This window comes from Lampetra planeri, chromosome 16 (assembly GCF_965212315.1).
Source record: "Lampetra planeri chromosome 16, kcLamPlan1.2.h2, whole genome shotgun sequence".
Taxonomy (NCBI): Eukaryota; Metazoa; Chordata; class Hyperoartia; order Petromyzontiformes; family Petromyzontidae; genus Lampetra; species Lampetra planeri.
In genome coordinates this window covers 1,755,843-1,771,641 of record NC_136122.1, presented here as the reverse complement: position 1 = coordinate 1,771,641, position 15,799 = coordinate 1,755,843, and the positions used below count along the sequence as shown (strand labels likewise).

Here is a 15,799-nt window from a genome sequence, read left to right as displayed (position 1 = left end):
TTGAAAATGGTCGAGAATCTTGAGCAGCGTACGAGTGGACTGCATGCACAGGTGCTCGGCTGTAGGGTTGTTTGAGGGAATGTTTGTGTGTGCAGGCTATGCGAGCCTGCCAAGGTACAGAAGTGCAGTCCCAGGTTAGCGTCTGGCTGTTTCAACAACACCTCCCACCTCCGATTAGCACGGTTTGGCTATGTACTGTGCGACAAGTCAAATGTACATACACCTCTTTATTTCACACCATCACTCGGGAAATATAAACGTATTCTAAATATATTTACGTATTAAACTAACCATTTGATTATATTGGTCATGGCCTTGACCAGAAGGTGAGGGCAAAATGAGTGCAGATGAGCAGCTTGTGGAGGTTTTCCCAATTCTTCAATCGTTGAACTTTCGGTTGGAGTTTTTACCATACAAATACACGCGTATTTCAGGCATCATCTGGAGGTACAAAGACACACGAAGTGCAATGTTATATGCAATGTTCTAGGGGTTATTTCTATTATAAATTTGGTCTCTAACAAAAATGTTATTGAATGAAACAACGACATCTTTATTGGGCAGTCACTTGTATTGAAATTTACGCTTAGCACAAAAAGAGACAGCTTTAAGAAGTCACTCGGGCATGTCATGCACAACGGTGGCTAGGAGATGTTAACTACTTCGCCTGGTATACAGGAGGTCGTGGGTTCGATCCATACCCTGACACTTGTATGTTTGGAGAGTTTGCATGTCTCTCTCCCCGTGGTCGCGTGGATTTTCATCCGGGTCCTCCAGTTTTTCCCTCAACATTTAGAAACATGCATTTAGAGTATTTGTCTGGTATAATTTCCACATGAAAAGCCACTTCTTTAAGCTATAATTTGTGGCCAGGTCGCTTCTGAAAAATAGCTATATAGCTCAGTGGGGCTTATCTGGTAAAATAAATAAAATTCTGTTTTAATATAGTAGTTTAGACTCGATGGAGTTTGATGGATGGCAATCGCCCCATGGTGATGCAACTGACCTGGTGGGACAAGAACTCCAGCCGGCTGTCCAGGGTGTTGGACACCTTGATCTTTGTGTTGGCATTGTACAGCTCCACACCTCCACATCTGTATCAACCATTGTGAAACAATGCATGGATCGGAATTGCAGATCAACACCAGCAGATCATGAGGCATTCACAGCTGTGCCACTAGTGTGGTTATCCAGACACGCTACAGCACTCGGCCTGTGCTAAATCAACTGAGATGAACTACGTATTTCTATCGGTGGACTTTGCTCGGCAAGGTCGCGCGGGTGTTGGTGAGGACCAGGATGATGGGGACTGACATGTCAAGAGGCAGGAAGAGCTGCTCGTCCACCGTGATGCAGATCTCCTTCTTGGTGGCCGCGCGGTACGTGGGAATGTTCTTGGTCACGGAACTCTGGGAAAGGGTCCAGTCACATGCACTTTAGTATATGCATGTTAATTACAAACCTGATACATATAAGAATAGGTTTTACCCTTTCTCGCAATAAAACAAGTGTTAAGATGTTAAAACACCAAACTGAAACCTTTTGCAAGGAATCATGTCTGCATTAACCACATATACTTGTGAACATACCAACAAAAAACATTCTCTGATAGTATATGCATTGTTTTTGAAACTTATTGGTCCACACTAGAGACAGCTTCCTTGAGAGCCTAGTCTCAACAGTGTTAGACCAGAGGACGCCAAAAGGCGAACAGCACAAAGACAATGCCACTATCAGAACATTGAGAGCTCGGGGTGAGCAGCTACAGTGAGGTAAAAAAGTATTTGATCCCCTGCTGATTTTGTACGTTTGCCCACTGAAAAAGAAATGATCAGTCTATAATTTTAATGGTAGGTTTATTTGAACAGTGAGAGACAGAATAACAACAAAAAAATCCTGAAAAACGCATGTCAAAAATGTTATACATTGATTTGCATTTTAATGAGGGAAATAAGTATTTGACCCCTCTGCAAAACATGACTTAGTACTTGGTGGCAAAACCCTTGTTGGCAATCACAGAGGTCAGACGTTTCTTGTAGTTGGCAACCAGGTTTGCACACATCTCAGGAGGGATTTTGTCCCATTCCTCTTTGCAAATCTTCTCCAAGTCATTAAGGTTTCGAGGCTGACGTTTGGCAACTCAAACCTTCAGCTCCCTCCACAGATTTTCTATGGGATTAAGGTCTGGAGACTGGCTAGGCCACTCCAGGACCTTAATGTGCTTCTTCTTGAGCCACTCCTTTATTGCCTTGGCCGTGTGTTTTGGGTCATTGTAATGCTGGAATACCCATCCACGACCCATTTTCAATGCCCTGGCTGAGGGAAGGAGGTTCTCACCCAAAATTTGACGGTACATGGTCCCGTCCATCGTCCCTTTGATGTGGTGAAGTTGTCCTGTCCCCTTAGCAGAAAAACACCCCCAAAGCATAATGTTTCCACCTCAATGTTTGACGGTGGGGATGGTGTTCTTGGAGTCATAGGCAGCATTCCTCCTCCAAACACGGCGAGTTGAGTTGATGCCAAAGAGCTCCATTTTGGTCTCATCTGACCACAACACTTTCACCCAGTTATCCTCTGAATCATTCAGATGTTCATTGGCAAACTTCAGAATGGCATGTATATGTGCTTTCTTGAGCAGGGGGACCTTGCGGGCACTGCAGGATTTCAGTCCTTCACGGTGTAGTGTGTTAACAACTGTTTTCTTGGTGACTAAGGTCCCAGCTGCCTTGAGATCATTGACAAGATCCTCCCGTGTAGTTCTGGGCTGATTCCTCACCGTTCTCATGATCATTGCAACTCCACGAGGTGAGATCTTGCATGAAGCCCCAGGCCGAGGGAGATTGACAGTTATTTTGTGTTTCTTCCATTTGCGAATAATAATAATAATAAACTGTTGTCACCTTCTCACCAAGCTGCTTGGCCATGGTCTTGTAGCCCATTCCAGCCTTGTGTAGGTCTACAATCTTGTCCCTGACATCCTTGGAGAGCTCTTTGGTCTTGGCCATGGTGGAGAGTTTGGAATCTGATTGATTTCTTCTGTGAACAGGTGTCTTTTATACAGGTAACAAGCTGAGATTAGGAGCACTCCCTTTAAGAGTGTGCTCCTAATCTCAGCTCATTACCTGTATAAAAGACACCTGGGAGTCAGAAATCTTTCCGATTGAGAGGGGGTCAAATACTTATTTCCCTCATTAAAATGCAAATCAATTTATAACATTTTTGACATGCGTTTTTCTGGATTTTGTTGTTGTTATTCTGTCTCTCACTGTTCAAATAAACCTACCATTAAAATTATAGACTGGTCATTTCTTTGTCAGTGGGCAAACGTACAAAATCAGCAGGGGATCAAATACTTTTTTTTCCTCACTATATCATGGGACCTCGCTTGCCAGGATCAAAATATAAGAATAGATTTTACCCTTTTTGGCAATAAAACAGGTTTTAAGATTTAAAAACACCAAACTGAAACATTTTACAAGGAATCCTCTCTACAATAACCACATTTACTCGTGGTGAACATGCAAATACTATCAGAACATGTTTTTTTGTTTGCATGTTCACCACAAGTATATGTGGTTAATGCAGACATGATTCCTTGCAAAAGGTTTCAGTTTGGTGTTTTAACATCTTAACACCTGTTTTATTGCCAGAAAGGGTAACATATATTCTTCTATTTTGATACTGGGAAGGCAGGTCCTGTGATAAACCTGATACAATCTAACATAACGCCAGCTGTTACCAAGAGTACGGAAACAGACGTTGAATGCAAAAGTCACGCACTTTTCATGAGCGGTATAATCTGCAACAATTGGTGATCAATGGTATAACAATGGTCTCATATTGCATGACGCATGGCTGACATGTCTAGGATATGTTTATTTATTTAAATGGAATAATATATGTCATCGGTGGATTAAAGTTCTCATCTGGATAAACAAAACAAATGTTTCCCCGTGGAATTTGATTTTACAAGGCGGCCTCAGACCACTTAATTTGTGTTATTTCCTTTCAACAATCAAATCACTACTATACATACAGTACTTGTTTTAAAGCCATTAAGAATTGTGTAGGTGTCACTAAATCGATATAACCATCTTGTCGGGATATTTATTATATATTTTTTAAAATAAGAACCCAACCGTACAATCATTTGTCAGGTATACATGAAAACCTAATGCGCAGTGAACCAAGGTATCTGCTTTATCGGCTACAAGACCTATATGAAAAGGTTGTATCCGTCACCCCGCCACCATGGTGGCAGCGATCGTGTTTAGCGTATTTATAAGCAGGGAAGAAAGGGAGGGGGGAAGATATAATCCAACAAACTCGAAATATAAACTAAAACAAACGCAACAATCATTATGCGTTTCTAGGAATGTGGTTAAGTCTGAAGCCCCACCCCCCACCCGGGACCCCCGTTTGTCCGGCTATTCATGCTGGGTTCAGCAGAGGCGGTGACCATTTAGCTTCATATTCCACTTGTTGGGATCATTCTGAAATGGGCTCTTCACTCCGTTACCCAACTCTGCGGGACCATCCTGCGCGGGCAGAACAAGCAGCCCCCGGGGGTTTCTCACCTTGACCAGGGCGAGGTCACTCTGTCGGCAGCGCACGATCACCACGGGCTCCAGCAGCTGCAGCAACCCCTGGGTAGAGAACATCGCCAACAACGCTTGCAACTCGGGCTCATCCCTGGCTGCTTGTGAGGCCACCAGGTGAGCTGGTGCTTGTCCATGACAAAACACCCTCGTACCAGTTAAGCGATTCACTGACTGTAGACTGACACGAACGGCTGCACCACCGTGAGCTGACTATGTGAAGCCTCAAGAAAGCAACCACCCACTTACTCAATAGCAGAGAACTGTGTGTAGGTGAGGAATGACTAGAAATGTATCATATGATAATATTGCATAATAAAAATACAATTCACAATAATAATCATCATCTAATCTCTGTGCTGGGCGATGGTCTATCAAGTGGCCCGTTTCAGTTGTGCTTGTTATTTTCATGCAAGCATGTTACTTCCTTTGTGCCACTTCAGCCAAGTTCGCGGTAAACAATATATGCATATACATACAATGTATGTTCTTATAAAAACGTGCAGTTTTACAAAATATCAGACTATATGACGTACAGTATATGTAATTACAGTATTGTGGAATCTAATTGACCATATGTATGCCGAAGCCTCATTCTCTCAATTAAAACATTTACCTATCGTTTTCTAATAACACACCTGCACGTGTCTCCATCTATTAGACTGAGACTTTTGCAAAGTATGTTTGTTTTATTTTCTCTAAAGTGGTAACTAAATGACAGCTGTGATATGTCGTCGTTTCAGGTTGGCTAAGTTATTATGTATTGCGAATGTTTCCCAAAAGTCGAACCATGAGTATCGATTAAATACAAGCACCGATAAGCCATCATTCTCAACTACTAAACTATTCTTATGTTACTAGGTAAGGCCCACTGAGCTACATATCTCTTTTTCAGAAGCGCCCTGATCACAAATGCTCGCCCAATGAAGTGGCTTATGTGGACATTTATAGCAGCCAAATACTCTGAACGCATGTTCCTAAATATAGAGGGGAAAACTGGAGGACCCGAAAAATTCACGCGGCCATGAACAGAACATGCAAACTTCAAATATACAGGCATCAGGGTCGGGATCGAACCCACACATTCCTGTATACCAGGCAAAGTAGTTAAAATCTCACGACCCTTGTCTGTTGACTGCTTGTGGAATTCACTTAGAAATCGTTAACTTTTGTTTGTAGCGGGATGCACCACCTGCCTGAACTTGACTGCCCCAAGGCTCTGTTAGTCCATGAGACCAGGATCAGACATTTTACTTGTCGGTCCCACCTGAAGTAGCATAACCTGAGTGGTTCCAATTTACTTCTGTGGACAATGACAGTGTATATGTGATACCAACTTGAAAATTGTGGAGACATCAATAAAATCACTCGAATTGGACATATCAATAAATCGGTACTATCAAAAATGCCTTAGGTAGTACCGATTTCTGCTCTCGCCTATGGACTATGTGCCCCAGTGCTGGGATGCTGTGTGGGTGTGCAGGCTTCAGGGATTGACCTGCAATACTAGGCCGTCCATGATCGTCCTGTACACCGTCGCGTTGCGGGTCAGCTGCACGAGCCTTCCCCTGGCCTCATTCAGTAATTCCTGAAAACGAGACCACTTAAATCAGCAACTGCGTTAATATGAGAGGTTGTACAGTCACATTTCTGCCTGAATACCATGTTTATGAGCCTTTATTTATGTTGCTCGCATTGAATTAATGAGTCGTAAACATTCATCTTTTGAAGCACACTACATTTCTTCTCTGACATGATTGTTCCTCAGACATAGCATTCACTACAATGTATGCGGTTTTTCTGTGCCAATATGAAGAAAAATACCTGGCAAAGTAAATTCAACTAACCAAGGATATGATGTATTTTTCCGTTCTGTGTAACTCCAGAACTCGCTCACTCAAGGCAGATACAACTGAAACCACGTCCTTCTTTCGGTGTTCCACTCTCATCGTGATCTCGCAAGGCCCTGCTCTTCCCTCCCATATATCCGAGACCCTATGGCCCCGAGAGCCCCTATCTCTTCCTTCCCACTCCGTGGGTTCCGATTACTTCTCTTCGCACGGTCCCTGGTCCCATGCCTGGTTTTAAACGTTTAAAATCGTGCCAAAAATACCGTGATGGTATTTCATGTAAAAGATCACCTTTAGCAGATCATTCCTCGTCTCCAAAACCTTCAGCCGTGATTGGTTCATTAGGTTTGAAATTTGTCTGGGGATCAAAGACAGAGCGAAGTTGGCCTTTGGTGGTGCAGTGGTCACATGGATATGTCAGTGTGGGTATATGAGGGCATTACACAACGCACTGAAGTGATGCAGTGTTGGGCAGCTCACTGCATGACAATTACAATTACCTGAATTCATTGTCCTTTATCAGGGGCAAGACCATGCAGGTTCATTGTCTTTTTCAAGGAAGACTAAGATACAATAACTCAGTACGATGCAACAATAGTTTCTTAACTTCAATTATAGCTTCATATTGTTTTTGACAGCGACACTACACATGTCCATGATAATGTGATATCTCTGACTATGAACAATAATCTACATCCATCACAGCGCTATGCCAATTCACTGTTGGATGAAGGCTTCCCCGTACAATGTCAGTGGGGTTTGGAGAGAAAGAAGAGAGCTACAGTAGTCGAGTTGGGATGCGATTCAGGCACGGATGAGGTATGAATACGGGGTAAGGAAATTATAGATGCGTAAGACGATACACGGATCTTGATAAGTGGACACTGGGTTAGTATGTATATAATTGTCGAATGTACAGGGTACTCATGTTAGCCACTTGTCACGTGGAATGGAATACATTTTCTTCTGCATCTCCAGTTGCTTATCCTTCTTGTCGTAGTGTTCCATTATCTTGCTTCGGTGGCTTTGCATGAGGCGGCCTTTCTCCAGGTTGAACTCTTCCTCCGCCTGCGCAGTGCCCACATCAGGGAACACGGCTCTCAGGCGCCTTCACAACGAACATCGTCTCTCGTTATATCTAGCGTATTGAGCACGAGCAGCTTTTGGAAGTGGGTAGGGTGGTGGTTAAAATACAGACAATCACAAAGAGTGAAGCAAGAGATGATGTACATTACATTCCTCCGCTTATGTCCAATCATTAACCTCCTCGTTGTGCCTTTGATGATCTCATTGCTTGTTATGAAATTATGTTTGTGTTCTATAATTTATCTTCGAATTATTTTACGAATGAATGCCTTTTCAGGGCTCTGTGTATTATTTATTTGGGTCAAATAATAACTATACATGGGAGAATGCGTGAAAACTAAATCGCAGTGTAAAATGGATGGCACAAGAAAGGGCTGTAGCTGATTATTGTGGTATTAAAACATGCACGTGATTTTCCAAATGGAACAAGGAGTTCAAGAGGGGATTTGCCTGCTCACCTTGGAGTCAATTTCTTCCACCTTCTCCGTGGCCTCCTGCTCAATGAAGGCCACCATGTGCTTCACCTGCAGGAGCACGCATCACAGCTGCCACTCACATTGCGTGACTCTACACACGGTAAGGGCGGTCATCAAATCCCCGATATCTCATGCTTTCTCCACATTGCCACACTCCTTGTGTAACATACTTAGACTACAATCCTGTTAGAGTAATGTGGCTTACGAGAGTGATTCTGGTCCTTGTGTTGGCTATTGTACTACCCCCCTTGTTAAATTGTGGTTCAACCGAGTATACCCCCTTGCCCGACCCAACATGGTTCTGAGAAATAAATGTATGCATAATGAGTGTCAATATTTTAAGCAATTTCCCATTTTGTGAGGTATCCTAACTAGCTAGTAACTGCAAGGGAATAAAAAAGTCAGTGGACGCTTTGCATGCGTGACGTAATTTGTTTGTGCTCGCTGGTTACTCTTGGAAACCACATTGGTACGATCAATGAGTTTACAAAGGTATTTCATATCATTAAAGGCTACCATAAGGATTAACATTTTTATTATAGTTATTTTATATTGTCAGATTCATACGTGATTATTCAGCAATGACTATCATATATGATATAATTCACACATTTATAAATCACATCACTTGCCCCTTGGGACATTGCCACGTACCTTCAGGGGTCCGTGTCCCCCCGGTTGAGAACCACTGGCTTACAACTAGTGACGAAGTCACACATGCCCGAATAAAGTCGATATAGGATACACAGTTCATCAACAGTACTGTATATGCACTTAGAATTGAGATTTACGCCTGATTGTCATTGCCTTGTGTTTTCGATTCATATCGACCCAAAGGCAAAGTGACCTGTTCGGTTCTGGCCGAGTGCGGTCCGACTGGAGGAGGCTGCGATTCTGACAGAATGCAGCCTCAGCCGGCACGGGACGTTCGACGCCTGCTCTGCCTCCATACCATCACTTAGGGTCTATCCGTGTTGGCGATTTTACAAAAAAACGGTCAGGTCCATTTAGAAGATTCCCATCAATTGTTCCAGTAAGTTAATTTCTGTGAGTGTAAAGATTCAAGGTTAGGATTCTATTCATGATTATTTTATACTGTCAAAATAGGATACAGCGGCCTCTAGTACACAGCGAGGCCACATGAACCTACGTAATGTACATTAGATATGAACAGAAACACATTCATTCGTGTACTTGATTCCACTAGATCCAGAAATTGAAGCATCGTGACATATATTACATTCCCCTGGTCTTGCCTGACTGTTGATACAAATCTTACATGGAGAGTTTGGGCTTGCAGGTTCCGGGGTAAAATGATTTATTATTTATTTAGAGAGTGCATTTACTGACTTCATAATACTGTGAGCGGAATGAGTGCTGGCACAGTGGTGAGCGCAATGCGCCATGAACCCAGCTACCTGAATTCGGCTATAGCTGATATCAATGCAGAGAGATCTCTGAAACTGCGGCGGCCTCCATCACTTTACGACCCCTTCACAAATCCGCACTTGACCAGCTTGGTGAGATATGGTCATACAAACGGGGGAGGGGGGGGCGCGCTTCATCCAGCAGTGGATTAATAAAAAAAATTGTACATTTTGAACTGCAACGTGAAAAACACGCAAACACTGCCATGTACAGAATTTTTTTCTGAAAGCCCTTGAGGCTGTGGCGATAGGGGTCGCTCGTCACTCATTGTGAATCCATTTCTGGATGGTGCCGGTCCGGGCTGGATTGGCTGGACAAGCGATGGTTTTCAGCCAAGCCCAGTGTGCGGATCATTTCCCAGCTAAAGCAGCACCACCACATTCCTGCGTTCACCAACCTCGTCACATTTAATTTGAGCCCAAAGTATCCCGCAGTCGTGATGTGCACGACTGTGCAATGTAAAATGACCCTTAGACAGCACCAAACTTGTGTGGGCCATACAAAGCGGTTTGGTGCTGTCCAATTTATGTTTTCTAACAGCTAATATGAAGGGCAGCTTTGTTTCACAGCACACGTGGCCTCTGAAAAACAACGATGCATTGTATTGTCCTGTGTTACATAACCATTGATTTAAACAATAGAAATATAAAGATCTTCCGTATAGCCTCAATATATGTTTGGGGCAAGTGCTGTTAGCGAGCACCTATCAAGGCCGGCACTGGGCACAAGGGGTTGGGTGGCCAAAACCACGCTCGGCCGCCTTTGTCTCCCCAGTACAGATGTTTACACACCGCACCACTTACTCATTTGAGGCTGAGTCGACCTAGGGGATGGCCAGAACCGGTTCAGATAATCGTCACTGGTGTTGGTGGCCGTGAGCGGGAATCGAACCTGGGTCACCGCCTCACCGGGTAGTGCAGCGCGCTAACCGCTACACTCCCGCTCCCCATCTCCTCTAACAACAACAACAACAACCGCCATTCGCCACTAAGTGGCGGTGACGTCACCACGACGCTTGTGCCAGGCCACGTGCACCCTGAGGCCACGTGAAGTGTCGAACGCCCGCTGGCAGGTCACGGGGCAGACCCAGGTGCCATGGGTCGACTGACCGAGATGACCGAGATGACTGGCTGATGCACCACCTGTGCCCCCTACTGTACCAACTTGCTGTGCTTTAGCCACCCGGCGCTCCGCTCGTTGTTGTGAGCGTCGCTCCTCCGCCCTCCGTTGTTGTTGGAGGGCGACTGCCTCCAACTGCCCAGTAGCGTCCTTCACGAGCCTCCTCCACTGAGGCCGATCTTGACACCGCTGGTACCAGTCATCGGCAAGTCCACTCAGCTCCACGTCCTCCTGTACCACATCACTCCATCTCTTCTCCAGCCCGTGCCGCGCCCGTTTAGCCCCCTCGATCCGGCCGAACAAAAGCTGTTTAGGCATGCGGTGGCTGGGCATGCGGGCTACATGACCCAGCCAACGCAGCCTTGCCTGCCGGAGGAGCTCACTGATGGGACTTTGCCCAGATCTTTCAAGGACTTGTGAGCTCCTCACACAATCCAGCCTGGTTAAACCCAGGATGGATCGTAGGCAGGCCAGCCTAAATGTTTCCAACCGGCGAAGATGCTCCACTAGGGGGGTCCACGTTTCGCAAGCGTAGAGAAGGGAGGGAGGGAATGACCGTGGCCGAGAAGACCTGAAGCTTCGTGCGGAGCGACAGACCAGGTAGCTTCCACACAGCGTTACGCAACCGATGAAAAGATATTGCCGCTCGACTGATTTGGAGTGAGACCTCTACTGATAAACTGGAGCCGGTCATAAGCACACTGCCCAACACACGCATGCACACACACGCGTGGGTCACGTGGTTATAGGGTCCACAATGATCCAGCGCCTCCTGCTCGTGGACAGCGCTCATCTGAGCTGCCCTACAGCCACCTCTGCGACGAACCAGCCTCTGACCACTGGTTACTCAAGCGTTTATAATCTATTATAAAACAGCATTTAGTAGTTTTATTTCAAAGGAACATTATCGGCTTACTTATACAGTATACATAATTGACCTTTCTTAAAACTAGTATACATGGTTTCAGAAACATGAGCGCTATGCTAATTATCGAAAGTTACGTGGCTTTCGATAAATAGCATAGCAGCACTAGACTAGCATTGATTCTGTCTACATTAAACAAAACTGCCTACATGACAATTTCTCATTTTTGTCTTGGGAATCATTTTGAATCATTTGGAATGTTTTAAAGCACATTCAGTATAATGACAATCTAATTATATACCATAACCTTTGGTAATCAGTAAATACTAAATACTAACATTCAAACGAATGGCTTCACATTAATGACATTCGCCAACAGTATTGATTTGTATACAACAGTATATCTCTATTACGGTATGAGAATATTTGGATTTTTCATAAAAGCTGCACTGAATGTGCGGCACTGCAGTAGACTTGATTGGGAGTTCGATATACTTTCGATATTCGCGAGCACATCACTTAGACATCTCAAACCATCTGCTGTGTGCAGCGTTAGAACACTTTCAGAAGGGCGCTCAGTGGCAGTGCTGAGCAACAAGTGAACTGAGGAAATCATGCATATGTTGTCAAGATGTGTGTGCCTCATTTACAGGTGTGTTGAGTGTGCGTACTGGTGTACAAGCATATATTTTGAACTTATTTCGCACACCGTACGTAACCAACTCTGCTAATGTGCACACAAGGGTGGATGTCTCCAAGCGTGCCTCGGTTGCCTTGTTTAACAAGTGGATGTGTTCATTTGTGTGCAAGCATGAATACATTTGTACTCACTCATGGGCTATACACGTGTAGGGAAATAAAGCATGGCTAGGCTGGGCAATAGGCAAGAAACGTAGTGTTTCAAAATAATGTCTGTGAATATAATTGCACACATTCACTGGTCACGATAGTCCTGCAAGTATAATCTCATGGGGATTATGAAATTTGTTACACCAACGGCACTTCCGAATTTCTGGATAATCGCCATTATCTCAGTGCTCACAGGACCCAGTAACCCGCACGTGTCTGCTACGCACTGCCTCACGCTGACGCCGGTAGAAAAAGTAGGAGCTGGACGAAGCAGTAGTTCCCGAGAGCTGCAATACAGCAACTTAAAGATGTTCCCATGTTTAGCTCAGCGATGTTAAGTATTTGGCTAAACCTTAGGACTACCGCTAGCGATGTTTGGTATTTGGCTAAACCTTAGGACTACCGCTGCAAAGACGTGTGGCCATCCTGAAAGAGTCGGCCAAAATACCATCTAATATTGGGATTCCTTGGAACTCCCTCGAGTGGAGATCCTTTAGCCAGCAGTGTCGGGGACAAACAATTGTAGGGCTGCACCTTCCCTTCCTATCTTAGAGCTGATGACATCGTCGTCTACATGAATAGACTACATCCTAGTTGATTTGTGTGCTATATTATATCTCAGACATTCTTTGATGTGCAGTTAATGTTCCAAATAAAGGGAAGGTTGTAATGGCTGCTGTCCGTTATGCTTTTAACACTGTTAGCCAATTTATTCATATTACGAGCTGCTTAAAGCTCAACATTTGAATTCCAACAAATATATATTTTGTAGTCTGTCAGTGGACCTATATTCAAGCATACATATGTTATATAGACATACGCAAAGTTCACATGAAAGCGAAAAGACTACCCTGAAATTAACACATTTGAACTCTAAGTTATACATACTGTGGGAATCGGACTTGAGAAATTTGGGTGAGTCATGGGGATAAAACAAAAAAGTCAAATCCGAGTAATGAGATTTTCGCTTTATACATTAGAATTCTGCTTTGGTGTTGCAGCACCATCTGTGGCAGTACACTTGAAAATTATGTAATACGCTTGTATTACACGGTCTATTAGTAAGATAATCTCAAAACGCCCACATTTTATTGGCCACATTTACTACTTTTTTACATCAGCAGCGAGCGTTAAAAATCATCCTTCCCATGATGAGCTGACATTCCCGTAAACCAGCCAATATGTTGCCTGCCTATGCATCACTCAGCATCCCCAAGTAAAACACAACGCGAAGCTGCATTACCTGCTTGAGGACATCTCCATCTGTCAGCGGCATCCTGTACTCGCGGTAATTCACTCGGTACCAGCGTCTTCACGTCAAGAGTCAGACGAGTGAGATGCGTGTCGTCCACGCTGCACGCATTTATTCTCCGCCGTGGCTTGGCGCGCATGCCTCGAACCGCCGCGCTGCGGTCCAGACGGGACCTCGTACAGCACTGTCTGGTTCCACCCTGGCTAGAACTTGGTTGCACAGACACCTTCATAGTTGTGCAACATCTATGTCTTCCCTCCTTCTGTGACCCTCCCCTCTCTCTAAATCCAGCTGTGCCCCGTTTAATTTCTTTTTGTATCCGGCTCGGCTGGGAAAACGTCATTCCCTGGTGCGTGCACAGCTCAAGAGCGATGCACCTGTACACGTGATACTCGTTAGACAACTCTCACATGATGATTAATACGTATTTCTGGCAATACTAATATATTAGGCCAACCAATACGAATGTATACATTCTATATTCTTTTCCGATGAGAAAAAAATGTGTTTTCGGATTTTGCGAGTCTGAGGGTAGGGTTTGGCGCTATCATTTATATGAGGTGAAAATGGGATGACCCCTAAAGGCTCAAAACCCAGACCTCCTCTAAAAGGGATCCAGCATATAAAATCAGAATCAAAATTTGTATTTATACTGGAGGAATCCGATGCGCTATGAAGCTATTTTACACAGATGTCTAATCAGGGCAGGTAAAAACGTGACAACAACAAACAATACAAAAGCACGATGGGAGTGCAAAGTACAAGACAGGTATAAACAAATCACCCAAACACAACCAAACTAAACTAAACCATCCCTACCAGACAAAGCCCACTGAGGTATTAAATTATTTTTCAAAAGGGACCTGCCAATAAATGATAGCTCAACAAAGTGGCTTATCGTTTGGACATTCATTGCAGCAAATTCATCTAACTCGTCTAAATGCATGTTTTTAAATGTAGAGGGAAAAACTGGAGGACCTGGGATAGTGCCTGCACTATCCCAGGTCCTGCACTATCCCAGCGCTCACCAAGGCCCGCTAGGGCTGGTACTACACCCACCACGGGGTGTACGCGATGACAATGCATCGCACACCACGGCCCTTCCGGGCCGGCACCATAGAGTGACATCCCCATTAATAAAAACACAAGCTCAGCAGCTTTTGTCTTTTACTGTGGCTTTATCAAACAGATTTAATGTGTAACAGTCAATGCAATGTGAAAACAAGTAACAGGAGTTAAAAAATAATAACACAAGGGAATTTACAAGGAGTTCCAGAGATTACAGGACAATGAGAGAATGCAATTCACATGAAAAAGATAAACTCTATAACGGTAGTAGAAAGTCCTTGGTCAGATTATGACAAGATCAACATAGTCCTAGTAGCTGAAAATGCACGTCCATGTTCCAAAACTTAGTTCCTAAGCTCACAAGTCTCGGATGAAGGCCTAATTAGGGCTGCTGAGGTTGCAGACTCGCCGGTCTCGGCACAAGCCGAGCAAGGAGCAGAGATCACAAGCTCGCAGGTCACAGACAATGGCTGAGCAGGGCTGCACAGCTCTCAAACTCTCAATTCGATTATTTAACGTCTCAAGCGTTCATGTATAGAATGGTCATGTCCAATTTCAACATCTCCAAGCCACCAGACCATCCATGCTCATGACTTCAATAGCCACCACACCCTGTGGGGCTACAATGCCAAATATCGAGTAGGCGAACACCTGACATGGGGACAGTGGCAGAAGACCAGCACCTGCTCTATGATGCAAAAAAGCGTGAACTTTCAAGTGAGCATGGTGGGATGTTACACACCTGATACAGTATATGCCTTGTATTGTGGTATATAAACGGTGCCTCCCAAAAACCAACCCCTCGTCCACGTCGTGGGAGGTGGTAACAGGTAAAGTACAGGATTGCCAGACAGGGCGAAGTATGTTGGGTGGTTCGACCACCCGGGCCGCTTCGGTTACCATCAAGGTCTGTCTGGATTCACCTGGAAACATACTGGCCAACGGGGCTCTGGTGGCCAACGGCCCAATCCGGTGGGGCAGACGAGCTGCAGTCCAGACGGCCACTGGCATATGGCAGAGGAGCCAATAGATGTTTGGTGCTTCATATCAGGACAATCCTTCCAATCGTCTTAGGTTCCTGACTTGCTAATGGACCCAGGCTTGGCAACAGACACTGCATATTAGATGCCGATCGAAATTGAATTTCTTGTTTCGGCTAAAACCGAAACCAGACCGAAAGTAAAAAAAATACTTTCGGCCGAAACCGA

General features: G+C 44.5%; 1 protein-coding gene across 2 annotated transcripts; it reads right to left on the bottom strand.

Annotated features, from left to right (window-relative positions):
• Window positions 1-212: 212 nt before the first annotated feature.
• Window positions 213-13,812, bottom strand: LOC144722911 (V-type proton ATPase subunit E 1-like). Of its 2 annotated transcripts, XM_078601329.1 has the most exons (9): window positions 13,515-13,812; window positions 7,993-8,058; window positions 7,407-7,516; window positions 6,740-6,806; window positions 6,097-6,186; window positions 4,578-4,646; window positions 1,315-1,409; window positions 1,007-1,094; window positions 213-441 (listed from the first exon to the last, which is right to left on the bottom strand). In XM_078601329.1, the coding sequence occupies exons 1-9, from the start codon at window positions 13,545-13,547 to the stop codon at window positions 379-381; spliced, it is 681 nt and encodes a 226-aa protein (XP_078457455.1). In that variant the 5' UTR covers window positions 13,548-13,812; the 3' UTR covers window positions 213-378. The 2 variants fall into 2 exon arrangements, with proteins under 2 accessions (XP_078457455.1, XP_078457456.1); XM_078601330.1 differs by lacking the exons at window positions 6,740-6,806; window positions 7,407-7,516 and having other exon boundaries at window positions 13,515-13,622.
• Window positions 13,813-15,799: the final 1,987 nt, after the last annotated feature.

What these genes read in the sequence shown, in the direction of transcription:
- LOC144722911 (XM_078601329.1), bottom strand. Translation starts at nt 13,547, where the DNA reads ATGCCGCTGACAGATGGAGATGTCCTCAAGCAG. An exon ending in TGGAAGAAATTGACTCCAAG is followed by an intron (nt 7,517 to 7,992) that starts GTGAGCAGGCAA and finishes GGCACTGCGCAG; the next exon opens with GCGGAGGAAGAGTTCAACCT. An exon ending in CTCTTCCTGCCTCTTGACAT is followed by an intron (nt 1,095 to 1,314) that starts GTCAGTCCCCAT and finishes TGGTTGATACAG; the next exon opens with ATGTGGAGGTGTGGAGCTGT.